General features: G+C 50.6%; 6 protein-coding genes across 6 annotated transcripts; 3 read left to right on the top strand and 3 right to left on the bottom strand.

The window, feature by feature from the left end:
- Positions 1 to 931: 931 nt before the first annotated feature.
- CTHT_0010260 (putative proteasome protein) lies at positions 932 to 1820 on the bottom strand (the record flags this gene model as incomplete). Its single annotated transcript, XM_006691486.1, has 2 exons — positions 932 to 1619; positions 1711 to 1820. 2 exons carry the CDS (start codon positions 1818 to 1820, stop codon positions 932 to 934), a joined length of 798 nt encoding a protein of 265 aa, XP_006691549.1.
- A 1477-nt stretch (positions 1821 to 3297) lies between these two features.
- On the top strand, positions 3298 to 9212 carry CTHT_0010250 (phosphatidylinositol-4- kinase-like protein; the record flags this gene model as incomplete). Its single annotated transcript, XM_006691485.1, has 6 exons — positions 3298 to 4929; positions 5005 to 7335; positions 7401 to 7440; positions 7528 to 7607; positions 7670 to 7957; positions 8016 to 9212. The coding sequence occupies 6 exons, from the start codon at positions 3298 to 3300 to the stop codon at positions 9210 to 9212; spliced, it is 5568 nt and encodes a 1855-aa protein (XP_006691548.1).
- A 528-nt stretch (positions 9213 to 9740) lies between these two features.
- Positions 9741 to 11735, bottom strand: CTHT_0010240 (uncharacterized protein; the record flags this gene model as incomplete). Its single annotated transcript, XM_006691484.1, has 7 exons — positions 9741 to 9843; positions 9926 to 10067; positions 10158 to 10304; positions 10360 to 10418; positions 10505 to 10603; positions 10669 to 11352; positions 11422 to 11735. 7 exons carry the CDS (start codon positions 11733 to 11735, stop codon positions 9741 to 9743), a joined length of 1548 nt encoding a protein of 515 aa, XP_006691547.1.
- A 1833-nt stretch (positions 11736 to 13568) lies between these two features.
- CTHT_0010230 (uncharacterized protein) lies at positions 13569 to 13853 on the top strand (the record flags this gene model as incomplete). Its single annotated transcript, XM_006691483.1, has 1 exon — positions 13569 to 13853. The coding sequence occupies one exon, from the start codon at positions 13569 to 13571 to the stop codon at positions 13851 to 13853; it is 285 nt and encodes a 94-aa protein (XP_006691546.1).
- A 1372-nt stretch (positions 13854 to 15225) lies between these two features.
- CTHT_0010220 (uncharacterized protein) lies at positions 15226 to 17970 on the top strand (the record flags this gene model as incomplete). Its single annotated transcript, XM_006691482.1, has 2 exons — positions 15226 to 15446; positions 15543 to 17970. 2 exons carry the CDS (start codon positions 15226 to 15228, stop codon positions 17968 to 17970), a joined length of 2649 nt encoding a protein of 882 aa, XP_006691545.1.
- Positions 17971 to 18469: 499 nt separating this feature from the next.
- CTHT_0010210 (6,7-dimethyl-8-ribityllumazine synthase-like protein) lies at positions 18470 to 19229 on the bottom strand (the record flags this gene model as incomplete). The annotated part of the gene is made up of 2 exons (XM_006691481.1): positions 18470 to 18887; positions 19027 to 19229. The coding sequence occupies 2 exons, from the start codon at positions 19227 to 19229 to the stop codon at positions 18470 to 18472; spliced, it is 621 nt and encodes a 206-aa protein (XP_006691544.1).
- Between the last annotated feature and the right edge of the window lie 3671 nt (positions 19230 to 22900).

The following is a 22900-nucleotide window of genomic DNA, read 5'->3' as shown; positions in this document are numbered from 1 at the left end:
CTAGAAACCACCAGCAGAAGACTTTTCCCCAGTTTAGTACAAAAGTAAGGAACCCGGAAACAATGGTTGGAATAGAGGTAGGTGGTGGTCGAATGTCGTCAGTACCCTTCCAGTGAGCACCCCTGTTAAGCAACGCATTTTGGGTTGGAAGCTCGCTCATTCCAAAAAGTAAAGTCCAATTGTTTGTGTAGTATTATGCACCGCTGATTTTAACTTGGATACCCTTGCTGAAAAGCAAGTCAGGTTGGTCAAGGAAGCATATGGATGACAGCCATGTTGAGAATGAGACACGTCAGACTAAGATGGAGTAACTTGGATACATGAATCTAGTTACGTGGAGAGTTTGTGTTTATTCAGCTGGAGTCGCTTATGACATGTCGTTTGAAAGTTTCATCTGAGTACAAAAAAGGTCGGGGATAGGGCGGTATAAGCAGCGAACACTCAATGGAGAGAGTTGACAACAGAAGACACCATTTAGGTCTAGTTATTTGCTAATTACAACTTCAGCTCGATGACCAGTATCAACTCCATACGGTGATTATACAACCCTTTTGTTATATGCAGGTGGGTTAAAGACAACGGCCAGCTGGAGGTATTAGTGCAGAGAGGATGCCTGACATTGTGGCTCGCTATTCAGGAAGTTCTTGATTGGTATAACGGACAAATCGGAGAGGGAAATTTAGTTATGATGCAGCTATAAACCCTAAAAAGTGATGGAGCTAGAAGGGTCCTCTGAAACAGGTTATTATTTTCAGAATAGACTTGTGCCTAAGACTCGCTCATTGTGTGCTCCAGCAGGCAGGGCTGGGCAAAAACAATAGCTTCGGTAGCAGGTTGATTCAATTCATAGTCACCCGATCATAAACCGGAAAAAACATCTCGCATGTGTATGGCTTGCTACGCAGCACGCTAGAGCCCAACATCCTACACCTCAATCCCTCTTGAGCGGCAGCAGGATCTCCTCAATGCCGTCTTTAGTGATGACCATCATTTGAAGCCCATCTCCCACTTCGATGTGCCGCTCCACCGCCCCATCAAAAGCATCCTTGACTAAGACCTCGACCTCGCTGCGCGTCAAAGGGCGCCGAGGGCGTTCTTGTAAATTGTGCCCTTCGCCGCTACCCGGAACATACTGATTCTTGAAATTGACTTGATTGTCCAAAAAGGGCATTATCAAGCTGGCAGCAGCCCCAGCAGCGCGGCATTGCTCCCGTTCATAGCTCCCCACAGGGTCGTACGAATATACAGCACCCTTGCCCTCCTCGTCCAGCCCGCCCAAGATGGCATATGCATAGTATGGGAAGAAGCGTTTCTGGTATAAAATGGTAGAGAGGCGCTGGGCGCAGGCCTTAACGCTCATCGGCTTGCCGTGGCGATAGCGATACATTTTGCAAATAGCATCCAAGCGCTCTTTGAGGGCCTCGCCATCGGCAGCGAAGCCTACTACCGAGAGAACGATAGTTGCGTCGCTTTGATCTGCTGTAGTTCCGCCAATCTTATAGAGCTTTGGGTGGTACCTCGAATTGATACTATAGCCCGAAGTCAGGCGGGTGTCGCCAGCCATAATAGTGAAGTCAGCGCCGGCAATGGCAAGCGTCGAACCGCCGTTGTCAGCATATCTGGGTTGCGGTTAGTCACTCGTTTGATCATTCCTTTGAACTGGCAAGCAGAGTCACATGGGCAGAATTGAGATGCAGGTGAGGATCATACGGGTCAAAGCGATGCTCTCGGGCGCCCTCGGGCACGCTGAATCTTGGGGCATCACTGAACGAGTAGTTGGGCCCGTTCATGAGCGGGTTCTGGCTAAACATGGCGGCCATGATGATGTTGTGTTGTTCTGGTCGTTTTGGATGCAGTGCGAGAGGGGACAACCAACGAAGAAAAATCGGCACACGTAGTCTTTGACAGAGACGACAATCTCAGCAAGACAAGCTTTTTCGAGGGGTCTTGTTCCGGCCGGAGTTTTGGAGGTTGACTCAGAGAGCTTTCTTAAGGACTCGAGGTAGGTTGGCGAGGCCAAAGAGTTGTAAGGTGCTGTACCTAGTAGTGGGTAGGTTAGGCAAGTATGCGCTGCGGCAGGCAGGTGGATACATCTACCTACCTTATCAAGGCGGTGGAGCTGAGGTTTTACACAGTGAATAAACGACATCTCACAGCTTACATTTCTTCTGCAGCAAAGGTCGCGCACGTCAGCCCTGCAGCCTGGCCAGCAGCTCCAACTTCTACGAGCGTGTCGGCCCCCACCAAGTCGCGCTGCTGCAAATATTGATGAGTCAGCAACAGCGCTGCATCTCGAGCACCCCGCCAGCCCTTCGACTTTTTCAACGGGTTCTTGGAACCGACAAATTGGATATGGATTACGGACCCACAGGTACCGCTCCGCTAGGTAAGCAAACCATTTGTGCTTCACAATTAGATTTGCATTTACCTTGTACTTGCGGATAAGTGCTTAAGTAAAGAAAGAATCCTAATGGGTTGACTCGTTAATGCAAGACCAACGCCATTGACGGCTGTGGATATTGATGTGTTAAGTACTTATCAAGGTTCACCCGTACCCGTATGCTGGAGGCGCTCCCATCCAAGCACCATTGCACGTCCAATTTTCGCCGCCTTCACATGCAACGCGTCGTGCCGTTCCGTGTGTGTGTGTGTGTGTGTGTCGCAGCTGGCTCGCTGACACGGTCCAACTGCCAACTGCACAACTGACACTCGTGCACGTCGTCTCCAACAGCTGTATGTACTCTGCGTATACTTAAACTGCGTGCACACATATGGATTTGGCAATAATTGATCTCTGACTGTTGACAGGGTTGCCGTGCGAATCGCAGATCGCCAGAGGACACGCATTTCTACTCCATCCTCCTGATCGCCCTTGACCTTTCGCTTGCTCCTGTGTGCACACATCAGATCGCCAGTGCTGCTTCGCCAACCACTCCATCCCTAATCTTCTCTGAGGCACTCTTTCTTCCATTCTGTTTTCCAGGTTCTCAGAATTATTGGCCCCTTGACCTCGGACTCCCTCCTTTCATGGCCATGGCATGCAGCGTGCGGGAACAGGCCCTTCGACGACTGGCTCTCCTTTCGGCCTCATCCTCTCCCTCGGCCTCTTCGTTCGATAAATCCGACCTTGAAAGACTGTGCAAATCTGGGCCCAATCGAGCTGCCGCCCATGCTATTGCCAGTGGGCATAATGGATTTCTTCCCAGGCCTGACGTCAGCCAGGTGCCAATGGTATCTATCTGTCCCCCCAATTCTTGTCCTCTCACCCTTGGATTCCACCCTCCGGTTCTGTGACTGATGTGTTGCTCTTTCGAATGGAAGACAATTCGCGAATATGAAGTCCTGATCGCCCTCTGCAGGGCTGCGCCCGCTGTGCAGGCGTCCCAGAACGCGCAGAAGCTCGCTCGCCATCTTATACCATATCTCATGGACGCTCATGTGCAAGCGTTTGCCCATTCGCCTTTCTTCCGCAAGATTGAGCCCTGTCCGACGGAGTCTCTAAGCTATCATGTCACGGCCGCCCTGCTTTCGCTGGGGTTGAACCATGCTGATGTTCAGCAGACGGTTTCCGATAACATTTCCAGCTTTCTCAACATTTGCGCCCACGCCACTGAAAGTGTTTCCCCAGCAGATGATGGCAGTGATCCGGATGCCGTAGAAGACGCCATCAGGACAGCAACTCTTGCTGTTGCCCTTTTGGGTTTCCTGGACGCCGCCTGCGCTCAAGCAACCTTTTGGCGGACGGGAGGCCGCCTTGGGTTGGTGATGCGTGTGCGCGATCTTCTCTCGCAGCCTTTCCTAGTCGCCGTGGAGGCTGCCTTCTCCACGCTGCGGAATGCGCATTCCCATGATCGCCTGACCAAGGACTGGAAACGATGGGTTCGTCATTATGATGAAATTGGACGCCCTTTAGGCGCCATGCTTCTCCAACGCAGTTTCATGCGTTTACTCGTTGCTGCGACATCGCTGCTCGTCGCCGAGGAGGATGCGCTTCGAAGCCACCACATCCTCGATATCATCATGTCCGGGAACGGCCTTCGAAGGCCCTTGACCTCCCGCAGCGCAGAGGCCGACTTTCGCTCGGTGGAGCTCTATGCCACTGTCGCCATCGACCAGATGAACTACTTAGAGTCTAGTGCTGATTTCGACAGCTTGTCTCCTGCTAAGCAGCGGCTTGCCTCCTCAGTCAAGGCCTGCGCCCTGATCAGCTATCTCAACTCCTGCACACTGAACGAGGAGGCGGCTGATGCTGAAGTGCTCATGGCTTGGCTCGAGGACGCCATCACCGATGGTGCGGGAATGGCCGACGACGAGCTTGCAACTGTAGTCTTGAAATCTATGGCGCTCCTGTGTCGATTATCCCCCGCATATGCAACCAACATCAGCCGCCTGCTGCCGCGGTTCATCGTTCAGAGTGGCGCCAAGAGTCAAGTTGTCGCCGTGGCCTCGAAATGCCTTGCCTTTGTGCTACAAGTGCTATCCAAAGACGCTGTCATCACTACTCTTTACACCCTCGGGAACGTCCTCAGTCCTGTAGATGATCGCCGTCTGGGCAACGGAGTCGGCGCTGATTCGGTAACGGACGGCCACGACATATCTCGTGTTTATACGGGCAGACCATCTACCGGCAGCTCTATCTCCTTGCAAATATCCGGAGAGGAAGAGTCCTTGGTCGTTCAAGGAAACGTGGTGCAGGCTATCTGCGAGATTGCCACTGCCTGTCAGGATGAAAAAATCACGGGGCTTGCCCAGTCCATCCTTGCACAAAAGATGGTGAAGCTGAGCAGTCCAGTTGACGCGAGACTGATCACCGGCGCGGCTGCGTTGGCTCTCAACGGTGGTCCATCAGAATTTCGCAACCTTCTGAAGAGGCTTGCTGCAGTTTCACATGACGCTCTCTTGGAAAACAAGGACGGAGTGCTCCAGGCGGTAAGGCACCATAGCCACTAAGCATCCCTGCAAACAAACAAACCTCTGATGGTTGATAACGATGGTGCAAACCAGGTCATGCAAGCTCGCAATTATATATCGGCCAACATTTCTCAGGAATCTCCCTTGTTTGACATCTATCTGGAGTATCTCCTCGATGGCATTATCTCGCAGGGAGATGCTCACTCAAATCAGAGCCACCATGCACGAGATTCCGATGTCGAATTGGCAGCCCGCGAAATTGCCCAACTTCTCCCTCCTCTCGCTATCTTGATGGCTGCTAACCCTGCGGCCTTTGACGAACTGTCGGATGATGATACCCGCTCAATGCTTCGGGACGCGTGGTTCAACGTTGTGGTTCATGGTTTTAACCTGCTAACCGAACGAGGGAAACAGAACCTGACGCATCTCCGACTTATGGCAATACACTCGCCGCCCTTGATTTCCGAGAACCGAAGCGAACAGGATGAGAGTGATATTGAACTGAACCCTATACTCCGTCGAGGGGAAAGCTCCGAGAGCGAGAATGCGCAGAAAAAGATACTCATGGAGCTCTTGCCAACACGGGGTAGCGAGATCAAGGGCTTGAGTTACCGCAAGACCATATTCCTCCAGGCCGCCTATCTCGTCGAGACTCTGCGTGCTGATGCCGGCGATTGCACCAAGGCACTTATCTATTTTCTCGAGCCTGGATTACGACGAGGAGATGTCAGCCGGATAATGGATGCCATCATGCACGCCGTTGTGGACAGGTATCTGGCCAAAACTATCGGCGCTGCGAACCCTCCATTCTCATCACAGTTCGCAGCCACTCAGCTGGCTAAGATCTTCTCCAGCTGCTGCCATCGTATAGAACGCGTTCAGCAGGCAGCATTCGCTTGTGCCGATCGCCTTATCGAGGCCATACCGTCTGCTCTTTGCCAAAGATCATCCCTCTTTTCTCTTCTCGAGCTTCTCTCTCTCATGTGGGAGAGCTGCCTGGAGGCAGAAACAGATCGTTATGAACCCCGGACAACATTCAAGTCCCCCCGCGGGGATGTTGTGCTCGAGCTGTCTGACGATTATCAGTTCAGGCAGCTGACATTGGAGAGTCTGCACAAGAAGGCGAAAGCATGGGTCACCAGCGCCATCAATATTGCCCCCTCCGATGTCAAGGGACTGTTACAGACATATCTGTCCGAGTTCGAAGACGAGAGCTCCTATGGCCACTTGTCTCTTGGGAGATCGTTCGCGGTGGAGATTGGTTCGACCATTCCGTCCACCGATCAACGTTTAGTGTCGTTGGAGAGACTTGGTGACTGTCTCATCAATACTGCATCGGACTTCATGGCACAGTATACGACACGCCAAGAATATCGATATTCTGATGCTTTGCTTGACCACAGCCTGGAATGGCCGACTTCCAAACGCATCGATCGCAAGCCGTCACTCTTTACCTCGTCCGAGACGGAGTGTGCCGACGCTGTGAGCGCACTTGCATGTCTTGAGAAGCGTGTCCTCAGCCGGACAGCCACACCATTTCCTCATGTCAGAGATATCCTCCGCCGTGCCGCCGCCCTCTTGTGCCGCAGCAAGCATAACGAGTGCTCCATCACTCGTTACCTTGTGAGCATCCCCTTTGGCTTGTTTACAAAGCAGTCCATCAAGCTCGGCATCTCGCTCTGGCTTGGCATTATGAACGAAAACCCAAGATTGGAGTCACGAATATTGGCCGAAATTGTTCAGGGCTGGGAGCTCAGCATCCGGAAGAAGAAAGGACTCTTCAGTCCTTCCATAGCCAACCCCGACCCTTTTTTCCTCAAGCAGGAATTTGCCCCTAGCGACAGTGCAGCACTTGCTAAACGCAAACAGGTCGTTCATGATATGTTGACACCGCACTCCCGATTACTCCAGTTCTTAAGCAGCCATTATAATGCCACCCGTTTGGGGAATCCTGACACACATCGTATGTTTCTTAGACTTGTCGAGGTCACGCTACAGGCGATCAAGACCTCTACGCCTCATCCAATTGCCAGGGAGATCCGGTTCCAAGTCATCTTGTTCGGATTGAGGGTTCTCAAAACAAGCTCGACCATGAGCCTCGCTGCTCAGTACCGCCTAAAGGACCAGATCTTGTCCGCAGCACTGAGCTGGTTCAATACGCCACCGCGGTGGTCATTTGGCAGTAATATCCTCCAACTCAAGACTGAGTTGAGACTCATGGAGGACATAACCGCTGCCCTGGCAGAAACTGCCCATATCGGTTCTCTTCCGACAGGTCCAGCTAAATCCCTTGCAACAAAGGAGAAGCTGCTTCTCCTCCTGCTGGAAAGCGAACAGTCCAGGTTGCATGTTTGGGTTCGCCCTCTCGACTCTGGAAGGTTTCAATCCACCTTCTATCATGGAAGCAAGGACGGCCCGTCTGAGGTTTGTCAAACCATCTCTGGTTAACTGTTCGAGAATAAGTCTTTTAACCCCACGTCTCCTCCCAGGCTGCGATTTGCCCCCTTGTCCGCTCTGCTTGGACTGAAAGTCCCTCCCTTGCTGTGCACTTAGCGAGCAGGTTTCCGTATCCTCGGGTCTATAAGGAAGTTCGCTGGCTTTTGCTGAATTTTCCAGCCAAGGCTGCGAAAGAACCAGAAGCTATACCAATCTTGATTGATGGAGGCTTGCCCGATGATGTCAACTTCCAGCTCAAGGTAAGAGAAGTTCTATCACCCTGAAGCTGGTGTATACCACCTTCAGCTAACCTCCGTAAAAGTACCTGCTATTCTGGGCACCTGTCAACCCAATCACGGCAGTGACGCTTTTCTTGCCTACCTATCGAAACCATCCTTACCTGATCCAGTACGCCATGCGGGCTTTGGAAAGTCACTCAGTCGATGTAACCTTCTTTTACGTGCCGCAAATTGTCCAAACTCTTCGTTATGATGCTTTGGGTTATGTTGAGCGGTACATCCTGGAGACCGCCCAGTTCTCACAGTTATTCGCGCATCAAATCATTTGGAATATGAAGGCAAATGCTTATCGTGATGATGATTGTCAGATTGTAAGGATATTGATTCCTGTTTTCTTTGCGTTTCCTGTTGCTAACCGCACAAACCAAGCCTGACCCTATCAAACCGACCCTTGACAAAGTTATGGCCCATATGATAGACAGCTTCTCAGAGGCCGATCGAGAATTCTACGAGCGCGAGTTCGCCTTCTTTGATGAGGTTACGAGCATCTCCGGGAAGCTCAAGCCGCTCATCAAACGATCCAAACCGGAAAAGAAGCAGAAAATCGAGGAAGAGCTGCGCAAGATCAAGGTTGAGGTCGGCGTATATCTGCCCAGCAACCCAGACGGCGTGGTCGTGGGCATCGACCGAAAATCAGGGAAGCCATTGCAAAGCCATGCCAAGGCTCCTTTCATGGCGACTTTCCGAATCAGAAAAAACAAAGGCAATGTCGAAGGATCTGAGGAGATGATCGAAGCCGGGGACGTTGACAACAAGGTTGTGACACAAGCCAACACTATTGAGGTTTGGCAGTCTGCCATCTTCAAGGTCGGTGACGACTGCCGTCAAGACGTTCTGGCTCTTCAGATGATTGCTGCATTCCGGGGCATTTTCCAGAGCGTTGGGCTGGACGTCTACGTTTTTCCTTACCGTGTCACCGCGACTGCACCAGGTTGTGGTGTCATTGATGTTCTTCCCAATGCAATCTCTCGTGATATGCTTGGTCGTGAGGCTGTCAATGGGTTATATGACTACTTCGTGTCCAAGTACGGCAACGAAGATTCACTTCGCTTCCAGCAGGCCCGGAATAACTTCGTCAAAAGCATGGCCGCCTACTCAGTTATCTCATTCCTCTTGCAATTCAAGGACAGGCACAACGGTAACATCATGATCGACGACGCAGGGCATATTCTGCACATCGACTTTGGCTTCTGCTTTGATATTGCACCTGGTGGTATCAAATTCGAGCGTGCACCCTTCAAACTCACTTCTGAAATGGTTGCTGTGATGGGTGGCAGCCCGGATCATCAAGCCTTCAAATGGTTTGAGGAACTATGCGTGAAAGCCTTCCTGGCATCACGTCAATACTCCGAAAAACTATCACAAATTGTGTTGCTGATGATGGACAGCGGCTTGCCGTGCTTCAAGCCTGAAAGCGTTAAGCACTTCAAAGAACGATTTGTGCTGGATAAGAGTGAACGGGAGGCAGCAGAGTTCATGCGGGGGCTGATCAAGCGTAGCTACGGCAGCTACTCCACTGGCATATATGACCAGTTCCAACTCTTGACAAATGGCATACCTTATTGAAGTATCCTTTGCTTCGCTGAGGTACGTGGGCAGCGTGGAGAGAGGTATGTAGGCTAGGCAGAGTGTTGAAACTCTTTTGTTATATAGTTGACTTGTAATTCCGACCGTTTGAATTTCGATAGTCCTGTTAAAAACCGTTCGTTTGTTGTCTTTGCATTGGAATGATTTCTTTTAAAACATGAAGTATTTCTTTGGCTCTATGGGAGAGCTTCCCATGCTGCCTACTGTTCAGATGTATTGTTTTGAATCACGCATCCAAATTTGATGGTAGCTCGTTTCATATCTGGTGTCTAGGGAAGCCAATTTGTTCTTATGTTTGTATACAAGGATTCTCCTTAAATAGCGATCATCTTGGCAAGCTGTCAAGAATTAACCCTCGTCCAACGTTCCTCAGCTTGAGAATGAAATGCCAAAGCCAAAGTCCTTTTTAATTTTATGAGCAGCCCTGGATCCTGCTGTTATATGCCACTTCGACACCAATGAGTACCAGTCTTAACCTAGAATCTTGATAACGAAACTTTACCCTGGTTACTGTTCCATGTGGGTAGGCAGATTGTACGTGGCGTAGTCAACATGCACAAAGGCCCTATCGACAATAGGCACTGACTCAAGGACATATTGGAGACTCTCACTGGTAAGAATTATCTGGTTAGTACAGACATACATCAAGCATAAATTCTCAAAGACGATGCTCATGGGCAGGTATTACTCACCTCAAGTCGTGGCTATCCCTGAGTGGCGTACTTGCATCGAGAACAATGTCAACTTCGACTATCAGTTTATCCCCGGCATGATAAGCTTGTAGCCCTTGGATTTGTTTGATAGTTTTGGCAAACCGCATGGTCAGGTAGAGTACTGGTTTGAAAAGGAGATGTCAGTTGGGCTTTAATGGTAAACCTCGAGAGCAAGAGGATGAGAGGGTTAAGGGCGGAGAGCTGGACTCACAAATATTTCTTTGATCTGCGGTTGCAGAAAGCCCCGAAAGGTGCCTAATATGCTCCCAGGATGTCTGAGACCAGTTGAAGATTACGATAAGTGAAAGCAACAGACCACCGAGAGGGTCAAGCCACCAAATTTCTGCAAGCCAGCCGACTGAGTTGTTGAATAATTAGCAGGTCGAAGACTTGTAAATGCCTTCAAAGCTCACCAATAGGAAATGCTATAGACCCAGCGTTGAAAATAACATCAGTCAATGCATCTGCGGCTCTGTTATTGGTATTAGTCAAGTCTCATCATGAAATAGTCCATAGGGAGGAGTGAGTAGGAAAGTGGTTAGCATGACAGAGACTCACAAAGCCTGAACACTTGAGTTATTGACCAGACGGCACCAGAGCCAGCATAACCCTTTGATGAAGATGGTGCTTAGCATAATGGCAATGGCCGGAATTCCACTGTTGGAGTGTCAGATCGGGACTCGGAAATCAATCTGAGTGATCAGAGGCCAAGAAAGACGTACAGTTCAATGATCTCATGTTTGGGTGAGGCAAGCTTCCCAATGGCTTCGATGGCAACTTGAACAAATGAGGTTATCATGATCACCGAAAACACAAGCACACCCAAAGGTTCCAGCCTGCGTCTGCCAGCAGGATACAGATATTGATCTCGTCTACGAATGAGCCATGTTGTGAGCCAGACGATAACTGTTGACAGAAAATCCAACAAGGCATCGACCAAGCTGGCAAGGACAGAGACAGAAGGAACTGAGATGATAACGGCTATTTTGCCAGCCAGCAGTATGGTATTTGCTGCGAAATTGACATAAATGGCCAGAGTGACAATTGGTGCATCGCTGTCGACTAACTCGTCTTCGAGCCAGGGAATTTCAGGTTTTTGGCGGCCATGTTCAAGATTAAGATCGGTAACAACTTCCCCATCGTCATCGTATGGCATCGAAAACAGTGGTGTTGTTTCTGTGGGTCGGTATATGCCCCTTGGTGTCCGGTTGACCTTCCGAGCAGGCTGAACTGGAGCAGTGTGTGACGTTTCCGCGATAGTAGCTGGAATCTCGACGCCGCGGAAGGCCGACGGTGGCATATTGTTATATTCGTTGAGCAGATCATGAGGCAATGACGAATCCAACAATCTGTCAATGTACAAATATTGTTGGACGAGATAGTTGACACGTTCATGATATTTGCGACTATGGTATCAAAGCAATGTAAGTTTTAGAATGGAGACCATGGGTCAGGATTGTGTAGGTAAGACAAACATGTGCTTTGGCATGGCAGCCAGCTCTTCCTGAGTTTTCCAATATTGCTCCCAACGGTACCGTAGATTAGTATTTCCGATGAGTCGCATACTGCGCATGTTGTCGCTATTGAGGATGGCACTTAATCGCCTCTCGTCGCGACGCTGGGTCTCATCTTCTATTCCTTCCGCTGCCGCTTCTTCTTCCTCACGCCCTCGGTGCCGGATCAGTTGGGCCAGAGCACCGTGGCCCTTGGGAGCCAGTGGGGGCTCGTCCTGAAGGAGGAGAAAAGCTCCCTTGGGAACGGAGGAGCGGGGAGTTGTTGGCGATGACATGATGCAGCCGATTGATAATAATTTTTTGCACTCCGCCGACTTTAACGTTGAGAGATAGTAGCCCAACCCGTAGTGCACCAACGGCTAGAGCTTAGAAGAGGCCAAATCGATGCTGTGCCGATTAACAGTGACAATGGGCCGCTGGCTTCAGAGGGTCTTTGGAGAGCTGTTTATCACGGCAACTCCCTTTGTTTCTGTCAGATCGAATGTCGTAACATGCACAGAGAACGGTGGCGGGTCCCTAAGGTCGTATATTCCGAGGGAACCACATAGCAAATTACTGCGTAACTGCCTTACCCACCTATCTACTACTGGGGAGAAGGGAAAGGGAAATCTGGAGCTGGAAAGATTCCAGGTTTGTCTTGACTGATCGCACGTGCCGTTCTTGCCCCGGAAATGGGTTGGCTTTTGCCACCAAATCGACAATTGTTGAAAATTGCGCTAGTTTCCACCAACCGTTTGGGACCAAGCGAAGCATGTTGACATCGAGCACACCATGAGTTGGCGATTTAATTTGCTCTTATAAATAAGCCATCACAGGTTCTCAAGCAACGCACATAAGTAGGGACCTGGGCAGGCCTGGCGAGATAAACAAACAATCTTGATTGTTTCTTACGTCGTACAGATTATTGAGCTTTTGACGAGCCCATTTTAATGAAGTCTACAACTGTGCCTTCAAATTTTGCTAAGTCGCATACTTCGCTGCCGTGCTGGGTATCTGCGAGCGCATGATGTCATAACACCAATGATTACTCCTTCAAAGTATTTTTACTCTTGGCGGTTAATATGCGACCCAAGTATCATGGTTTGCGGTAGCCACATTCTGCTTTATCCTTTATTTAGAAAAGGACATGGCTTGTGTGAAATTATACTTCCACTTGACTTTAGAGCCCCTAAATCTCGATGTTTTAACCGAAAGATGTCGAGAAATAAAGTTGGGTTACTGGGGAGGTGTAGCTGAGTAGCAAGGGTTCTCCATTAGTCTTAGTTGGTACCAACCCTAGCAATAATATTGGCGAAGCGAGGGTTCAGGCTTGCTTATCTGATCTGGGCAGCCGCTGGATTACAGACTTAACCCAGCCGCTGTGACATCCGCACAATTGGGTTCGGATTCTGAGTGTACAAGGCCTTCCTTTTTGGGTTGCTGAGCATCTCCCGGGTATTTCAGAGAAGAGAGCGACCGACAGTACGCAAGAGCGGAACTCCGCGAGTGTTGGTATAAGTAAGCAGCTCGGGAAATATTCAGCTGTTCAAAAGTGAGCAAAGCAACGGACACAGAATAGGGGGCCCCACAAGTACTTATCGCGGGTTGTCAGCGAATAGCAAAAGCCTTTTTAGTCTTCAGTTATCTCCATACTGTGCTATTAACGGAGCCTCATCTACATGGGTAATCTTGAGTAAAATTTGAGCTGTGTAGTCTACTCACCGACGGCCGGAGTCAAATTCTTAACTCGTAGCATAGCTGGAGAGGTACTTAGCACCGTCTGTCACGTGTAGAAAATTATTTGACTGTTCTGCGGCTGCCACTCTCTTTTAGATTGAAGCAATTCGCCACACATCTTTTTTTGCTATTTTATTATTTTTAATTATTAGTTCCCCAACGTCGCCAAGGACATGCTGGCGGCGTACACAGCATGGCCAGGTGTTTGCACGGCCGGAGTACAGATAAAAGAAGTCTTAGGAGAGCCACGCCGTTTGGCCGTCAGGTGTCTGCTGGGTACCTTTGAATCTGAGTTACAAGGACCTACCTATGCAGATATGTTGAGTGAGCCAAGTGGTTGACTGTCTGCTTGTCCGCTTTCCGCTGCGATGCTTCGGGCGTCCAACGCAACAATGCCCTTGCCTCTTCTCGAGCCACCGACTCGCCGAGACACGGGAGTTGTGGAGGGCCCCTCCAACAAGGCTCCCACCAACGAGAGCTGCGAAACAAGAAGAGCTGGCGCGCTGCATGTGGAATGGATGCTGTTCTCGGCGTTCGCGCCCCTGTCCGGGCGATCCACTGGGTCCTACGAATCGCGCTTTCCGCCCTCCCCGCTGAAGGTCACCCCCAGGCGGCCAGGCCCTAGCAGGCAGCCCAGGCGCCAGGTGCCCGCCAGTGCAACGCTGGGCAAGAAATAAAAATAATTCTCGGCCAACCGCCCCCAATACCTCCCTGTTCCGTCCTCCTTCTGCTTGCGTTCCTTGTTCTCGTCATTGTTCGCCGCCATCGCTGTCGCTGTCGTCGTGTCCCCAATCCCGCCAACCCATACGGTCGTTTTGTTGCTCTCAGTTTGACCTTTCTGTGCTGCCAGCTTCCGGCGCCGTTTCCTTCTGGGTCCCGTCAGTGTCAACTCACCGTTTACGCGTTTGCATTTCTTAGATTTGCTCCCCTTCCAGTCCCTTGCCGCTTGCCGTCCGTGCTGCTTTCCTGGGTCTAGTCTCTCGCTCACTCCGTTGCACGCAAATCCGCGACTTCCCATCGGCGATTTCCCACTGCACCGGGTTCTCTGTGCCTTGACTGTGGCTATCCGCTCGGCTTGCCCCGTGTATCGTTACCCTAGAATTCTCTCCCCAACCGAACCGACCTCCATCAAACCTAGGGGTTATCCATATCCTACCGGACGCGAGCCGATCTATGGCAGCGCTTGTTGTCTGAGAACAGCCAGACCTTGCAGCGAACGAAAGTCTCACACTCTCTCTACGCCCGATCGTTGCCCTGCCTGTTCTGCTCATCTGCATATCCCCGACAACCTTTGGCTTGACGTGCTCAGGCTGCATCTCCAATCACGTAAGTTTGTCCCTTTTTGATTGACCGCGGGCAATCGCACAAGCACACAAGCACACACATAGACGCACACAAATTACCCCAATTGGACAGCCGGACTAGCTTGCCTGCCTCCCCTCGGCGGGCGACGCCGAGTGTCGTGGGACCCAGGACGGGGAAGGGACAAAACCATCAGATCGAAGGTTTCTGGTCCCAAGAGCCGGGGTCCAGCCCGGACAGTCTGCTCGCAGGACTGGCATCGGCATTGACCTGTTCGAGAGCGAACTAGAGTTAAGACAGCCAATACCCAGCGGACATTTAATCTCTGTGTTTTTTCTTTCATTTTTACTCTCTTTCCCCGTTTTTTTCTTCGTCTCCCCAGGCCTGTTTCGGCTGTGCTTGCGTACCATGTTTCACCCGCGAGTTGGCCCACGAACGCTCAATATGCCATAATCCATGCCTTCTTACGGACTCACCCCACTTTCGTCAACCGATAGAATGGTCTCTGACTTGGCAATGGGAAACAGCTGATCAACAAAATTTCTGACGAGCTGAGACGTCTATCGAAACCACGCATCAGGCCTGGTTCTTGTCCTAGAGACGCGCTTGTCGCCGAGTCTAGTAGAGATTTGATTTGACACTGCACGGACAGACCAGGCCGCTGCTGTTTCCGACTTTTTCAAGCTGGACCGGACATCCTGCATTACTCATCTCGCATCTTAGCCGTCTCGTCTGCCAGTGATCTATATGCCTAGGTTCTCGGTCACATTTGGAAGGCGGAAGTCTACCGCTGATAATTTGGACAATGCCCCGGTGACCCCCTCTTTCCGCGTTCTTGAGCGCTCTGAGGTGGCTGGGGCGAAGCAAGTCGATGGTGGCGTGAAGCCTGTGAACCAAGGCTTCCATAGGCCGACTGGATCCGATGTCACTTTCGAGGACAATATTTTTGCCGATCTTAAGCCCAATAGGTATGTTTGCACTACAGCCAGGAGCTAGTTCAGCACATTCACTGAGCGCCGGTCCCTTTCCCCCATATTCTTCTTCTCTAACAAAATGGGCTTCAGAGGAAGCGGGTCCTCCAACACAACCAAGACAACATTGACGGATATTTCTTCACGTCACAGTAATGCCTCAACGACCCCATCGTCCACTGATATGGGCGGCATCGAAGATTCTCGGGGAGGACAGAAGAAGTTACCTTCGGATGTCCCGGTTCCTCCAATCCCCAAGTCGTCAGCTACTACCGGGTTCCTCAGGGCTGCTGGGCGCACGTTCTCCTTTGGCGGGCAGAAAAAGCACCAGCTCGCTCAGCCTACAATCACCGAGTCCCCGCCAGCGACATCCGAATCAGACCCCAAAACCCCGTCAAACGGCCGGTCCAGGGCAGCAACCACGTCGACCACAACGACTCTTACACCTCCAAGGGTTGACAGCGATTTTGAATTGGATCTTGGCGGCGACTTCGGCAAACTGGTGCTGGGCAGTGATCACCGTTCCAGCGTTGTGACGCTTAAGAATGACCAATATTCGGTGCAAGCTCCTGCTCCTCGCTCGCTAACAGGATCTCGGCCCAACCAGCCATCTCCGCTCCAATTCGACAACTCGGTCAAGGTTGATCCTCCTCTTCGATCATGGAGCAGCCAGCATTCCAATGACCAACTAATTGCCCCTTCTCCTACCACCTCGCCTGCTTTCAAGGATAATGCCCCTGCTGTTTCGTGTATTCTGCGGGAATCCTCGCCTATCACGGAGAGGCCGCGACCGGGAACGTCTCCAGAGTTTGGATCCCGCAAACCAGCTCTCTCTCCCCAGCAGTCCAACTTGGAGCAAGAAGAGGATGCAGAAGACGAAGAAACGAGGCTGTTGAAAGACTCTCTGTCTACAGTAACCAAATTTTTGAATGGCACAGAAGCGCCCATGACCTCCGGCACCACATATCGACGGGATGGAAGCACACTGGAAGCTGATAGCGACAGCCTCTTCGATTCCACTTCCTCTCGCTATGGTAGTCGGTACACGTCTCGCAAGCATCAAGGGCCTCCAACAACCAACAAAGTGATGACTCCTGCGGAGTTTGAGAGGTACCGGAGGGACAAGGAACAACAAGACAGGGAGCGTAGGGAACACAACAAGTTTTCTGGCAAGAACAATCGAGATGAAGACGAAGAGGATAATTATGAAGACGACGAGGACGATTTGGAAAAAGCAAGGCAGCAAGCAAAGCAGAGGCAAAAGCAAGAGGCACATCTGGCTGTGTATCGGCAACAGATGATGAAAGTCACGGGTGAATCCTCATCAAGGCTGAGCATCCAGATGTCCTCTAGCACTCCGGCGCTGACAACTACAATTACCACGCCGGCTGCTGGACCAGCCAATGGCTCGGACAACTCCGACGAGGATGAGGATATCCCGTTGGCCGTCTTGGCTGCACATGGCTTCCCGAATAAAAACCGCCCACCAAATCGACTGAGTACCATGATGTCAAATCCAAATTTACGTGCTGCCCAGCAACCAAGTTATCAGCGTCCTGGGTCGGCTATTGGAGATGTTCCTGGGGTGGGGAACGCTCGTCTTCCCGCCTTTGCAAGAAATCTTCCCCAGGACCCTTTCATCGGTGCTGGTTTGATCCGCAACCCTGTTCGTGAGAGTTTCTCCCTCGGCGGTGGCGCGCCTGGTATCCCGCCCGGTGGTCTGATTGGTGTCATAGCAAACGAGGAACGCAATCGAGCGATGAGACGAGGAAGCCCTCACCTTGAAGGCCCAACTGTTCTTCCTTATGGATCTGGGGGCTTGGACCCCGTCACTGGCATCCCTTCGCACCAAGCGTATCAGGGGAATCGCCATTCCATGATGCAGATGAATCAGCAAATGCAGCAGTTCATGCAGATGCAGATGCAATTCATGCAAACAATGATGGCAAATCAACAGAACGCCCCCATGGCATCAGTGTCCGCGACAAATTTGAACGCCATGGGCACCATGCAACAGTCTCCTGGGATGCTGGGCGTGCGGATGCCTGAAGCCCGCCACTCCTTTATCGCCAACGATTCGCGCCTCGACATACCATTTGGCCGCGGCGAAGCCCAGATGCGCACAATGAGTATGGTTCAACCTAGCTCTGCGTCGTGGATACAACCAGGCCAGCCAGTTGGTTACGCCCCTTCAATCCGGCCTCAGGGCAATGCCTATGCTCCATCGATCGCTCCCTCCGAGCGCAGCAATATTGGCCTCCCAGGCCGTTACCGTCCGGTGTCTCATATGCCCCCGCCGCATCTTGTGCCAGAACAGGGCCACTTGCGCAAGTCATCGGTGATGTCAGGGGCACCACAGCACCCTAGTATTTCTGTGACAAACGTGACCAGTGATAGTGGCAACGCGTCAGATGATGATGAAGAAGGCTGGGCTGCGATGAAAGCGAAGCGAGAGAAAAAGAAGAGCCTCTGGAGGTCTAAGAAGCTGGGTGGTGACAATCTCGATTCTCTTATTAGCTGATGACATCAGTGGAGAAGGGGAAAAGAGTTGTCAAGCCTGAGAGAACAGTAAGAGGATCAGGCAATGGATAATGGGTGATAGCTCAAGCAATGAGCGCTGTGAAAGGCATGTGCATCTTCAATTGGATTGGTGTTGAAGACTCCATTGGATAATCAAGACAACAGGCTCTGGTTCGTTGTATAATTTGTGTTTCTTGTCTCTTCAGGGGTTGGAGGGAAACTAAAGCATGAAGTGGCCAAGTATTTCGGTATTGAGAGCGTGGTGGAAATTGCATTGGCCCCTTGATTACTTTTCTTCTTGGTGTCCCGCGAAGAGGATCTGCCATAGAACTAGCACCTCAATGCGCCTAATCCGGTAATATGTGAATACAAGAAAGAGTAACAAGAAGCATACAGACAACTGAACAATAATAAGTGTTAATTGTCGTAGGCTGGCAAGCAGCTTCAAAACATATCCAGCTTTATCCAAGCTCATCCCACAACCAGAAGGGCTGCGGATCTCATGCACCCATCTCAATCTTGCCAGTCGCCCATGCCCTGCGTTTTACGCCCATCTCAACCGCCGCAAGACCCCAGTCTTCGCCGTGGTTGTGGCTTCCAGGTATCAGACCTGCCCGAGCCTTAGCCTGCTCGTCGTTCAGCACGGTTAGCACGCCAAAAATGACGGGCACCCCCGTGTCCAGCCCCACGCGCATCAGACCCTGCGCAACACTCTCAGCAATGTACTCAAAGTGCATCGTCTCGCCCTTGATTAGCACGCCGATGGCGATGATGGCATCGAAAGAGCCTGTCGATGGACCGGTCGCCGCCGTCGGTAACTGGGATGACAACAAGTCGCTTGCTGAACCCCCAAGAAGATCTCCGGCTGAACTACCAATGCCCGCTGAAGAAGACTGGACTTGCGACGCGGAGTAGAGACTGTTTGAACCAGAACCAATTGTAACGGAGAAGTCAGCGGTAATGCCAACCTGAAAGGAAGAAGCAATTCGTGATGAACATCATTTAATGACAGATGACTAGGGATAACTAAGGAGTGCTTGTGGAAAAGAAGACGCACCGTTGGACAGCAATTGGCAGTTCCCACGAGCCAGGAACCGATTGAATCACAATGTTGGACTCGTGCACACCGCACTCTCGAAGCTTCGCTTTGGTTCCGTCCAGCAAGGCTTTGATAATGTCATCATTCCAGCGTGCATGTACGATGCCGATCCTCAGGCTGCTGCCATCGTGCTTTTGGGGGGCTGGTCCTTTGTTGTGCATTGTTACTTTAGCATTCAGGATGTGTAAGTTTTTGTGTGTCTCCTCGATCAAGCTGTCACTCGCAGCCATGCGCTGTTGCCAGAGGTGATGCCTTTCTGCCTGGGTGATGCTATGTGGGTAGGTGCAGAGGAGGGGCATAGATGGGTGGGTATGGAGGGGTTAGTTACAGGTCCTTGCCGAGTAGTAGGTGCTGCTCCATTGGGTTTTCGTTGAACTCCCTTCACCTTGCGCGCTCCTAGAGGCTCTTCTGGCTCTGGCCTGCAGTACTTTTTGCTTATATAATCGGGTGGATTTAGTGTTGAACCCTGAAGGCCCGGGTACTCTATATTGAAAGTCCAGGGGTCTTGGCTTCTGCGACAACAAAAGGACAGTCCTGCTTTCCATAAATCACATCAGTCAGTGGGCAAGGCACCTAGGTACCTATGGCCTTTGTTGTAATACGGACATTGTTCTAGGCAACAAGGAACGAGTTTGGATACTGCAGGTAGGTGCTTGTTAAATTACGCAACCGTTCTCTCGCCTTTCCCGAGTTAAAGTCGCAAAAAAGGCTACATTTCGGTTGACTCACGGCCTGTTGCATCGTTGAAAGGGACAACAAAGAAAATCAATGCAGCCTTTGAAGATCTTAGGAGAGTACTTCTCATAGAATGAAAATGTCCTAACAGCACATTTTTATGACTCAACATTCTTTGTACGCCGGGAAGCTACGATGTCAATGTTGAGCAAGAGAACGATGACATGTTGTTTCAAGACGAAGACTTCGTTCTTATCCACTTTGAGTCATTTCTGACATCAATCTATCTTCTTTCCTGCAGGATTAGCAATGACAAGATCTTGGTGATCGACCAGACCCATCCGCTCGTAACCGACGTGAGCAGTCTCTTTCCTGTCTAATTCTTCGAGAAAGCTTTGTAGTCCTTGACTGAGAATTTTCGCTGAAACCTCAACACTTCTACGGCGTCCTGGAGCGTGGACATGTGTCAAGCTTTGATGGCATGAGCGATGAAGATGACGATCGTGTTTATAACTCTCCCGCCGAGTGGAGAGCAGGGTCCCAGAGCAAGTAGTCTCAATCTTCCAGAGAACAATGACTGTGAAAATGACATGGAAGAGCTTCAAAGGATGGGCTGAAATGTTGGTCCATTGCTAAGCTAGCAGCGCGCATCTGACGTCTGAGAAGACAGTTGTTACTTTGGAACAAGAGAGTGTTTTGAAAGCCCCTTGTTCTTCTGTGCTACAAGCTCACCATACGCGATTGACTGGTGCAGAACAGGGGCTACACAGGCATCCAAACAATATAATTGAAGAATTTAGAATTAACCATCAAACCAGAGGAATGTAGTTCAAGCAAATAAGTTGAAGAATCCTGCATCTCTTGGGAAGTCGCTGAACAATATAACCCCAATGACCGCTCGCAAGCCACTGCGCCCCTCCACACATATATCATACACCTAGTGGGTTCCTTGTCACTTCAGGGAGCTACAGAGCCTGCCGTTGTCTTTTGCTGGTGACCACTACGCAGATCATTGAAGGGATGGACGGTCTCATAATAGGCATGTTCCACCCATCAAGAAATTTCAGCCCCGATTATCATTTTAAAGCAAGAACAGGTAATGGCACTATTCTTATGAGGACATGCTTGCATAAAGGGGGCAATCAAGCGAAACACATGATCCTGGGTTCGGCCAAAATCCAAGATTACCTAACTAGAGTATTGTTAAGAAGCAGAGAGGCTCAACAGTTGCGTGGTTCAAAGCAGTGACATCGAAGGGCAAAAGATCATGCCTGGTGCTGCCGACTGCAATTGCAACAAAGCACCGAATATGGGTTGAACAGGCATTCGAGATGGCCAGAGGGATACTCTATATCATGAAACTTCCCAGAGAGCTATGACAACCAATGATCCTTGCTTGCAAATCATCACAGAGCAGCGATATGGTCATCAAACCGAGTACAAAACCGAGACATCTGAATACCGAACGATCACAGAAAACGACCCCTAGAACTTTTTAGACTTGTGCTCTACTCTTGACAGCCGCTGGTGATACTGACAGATGTTCTTGGTAATGGCCTTTCCTCCGAGGATGCCTTGCACATGGTCAGGCATTTTCTAAGACGGACTGACCAGATTTCGGGTATAGAAATATGACTCTGCAGCTGCTTCTGAGCATGGAAGCAGAGAGAGCTCGAAGCAATAAAGACTGGACCCAGTTCATGTCTAAGCAATGCAGTTTTTGCAGTCTGCACACACTTCTATGATGTTGCTAGTCTCATCAACAGAGTTAAACTGCAACAGAAAAAAATCTTGTAAATTGTCACTGTGCGGGATCCTCTAGCAGGGAATCTCACACCTCTCTACTAACCATACTAGTTATCCTGTCCAGAACACCTGACATTCCTGACAGTTTGCGTCTACCCTCTGCACGCTGATTTTCTCTCTTTCATGGGAAGCTCTCTATATTGCTGGTTTCCAAGAAGCTTGAGGTACCTGCGGGCTACGTTAGGCAACGGGATGCTCCAATAGGCTGAAAGGCGAAAGCTAGCTTTTTGTTTTGGTCTTATGTTTTAGTTCCTTTCCTAATCTCATCCCAGGGAGCATGGCTCCAACACGAGCTGACAATTGCCACACATGCGAAGTGGCTGTGCATAGTTGACAGGGGCTGATTAGAGAGCTTGGAGGCAGGATCGCAACTTGCGCTAATTTGACAATCGCGAGCCATTGCTTGCATCTCGCATCCATGGTCTCGGTTATTATTATTGGTATGAATAAACTGCATAGGGCAGCCCAGTCAATAGCGGGGTGCCTATGACTTTGAATGCCTGGGTTTGTGTTTAAGCAGACGAGTGGAACTGCTCAGTTGTTAAGTGGTCTTCTGTTGCCCAACACCTACCTAACTGGCACAGCCGGGAAACACTGTGGTGTTGCAAGAGTGGTGTCCATGAACAAAAGCTGGTACAGACAGTTCTGTGGGAAGGAGAAACAGCCTGACAGGCAATGAGCAGAAAGACACCAAGTGACTTTCGGGACAGGAAGGGGGAATATTTATTTAATAGTAAACATGCTTTATGTCCGAATATGCCATATTATGATTATGCACTTATGTCCCATACAGAGTGTGAGCCGACAGAACATGAGCCGTACCATGAATTTTGTTCAGCAATCCCCCCTGATGGGGTTAAGTATTGTAGGATCCGAGTGGAGGTGGGTTCGTGAAGGCTGCAGCCAACTTCCAGTTTCCATCCCATCTTCCTTGGATGTTGGGCAGTTGCGGTACACGGGCTGACACACAGGGGATATGGCCAATCAGAAGGAGAGATCACTGTCGATCAGCAAGCTACGGCGCAGGTTGGCCCCATCCCGCAGGCTAGCCCAAGCTGGCTAGAATCACCCACCACACTTGTTGTGACGGGTCCGTCCGTTGTTGCCCTTCCTTGGACCCAGAGTCCTGGCTGGGTTGCTGTATCATCGCTGGGCTGAGATGTTCAGACTTGGAGCGTAGAAGCCATCCGATGATGGAGGTGAGATATGTCTATCTGAATTACCTAGGTATCCGAACAGCAAACCAAAACCGACCAGGACGAAACACTCGTCCGTTCTTCCGTTCCTGCCTGCAGTCTGCAGCCTTGCCGCCGCGCTTGTGATTGCACCGAGTACCGCAGCACGCTGGATC

Source organism: Thermochaetoides thermophila, assembly GCF_000221225.1.
Source record: "Thermochaetoides thermophila DSM 1495 unplaced genomic scaffold scf7180000011812, whole genome shotgun sequence".
In the NCBI taxonomy this organism is placed as follows: Eukaryota; Fungi; Ascomycota; class Sordariomycetes; order Sordariales; family Chaetomiaceae; genus Thermochaetoides; species Thermochaetoides thermophila.
The sequence above is the reverse complement of the archived record's forward strand: the minus strand, read 5'-3'. Positions and strand labels throughout refer to the sequence as shown.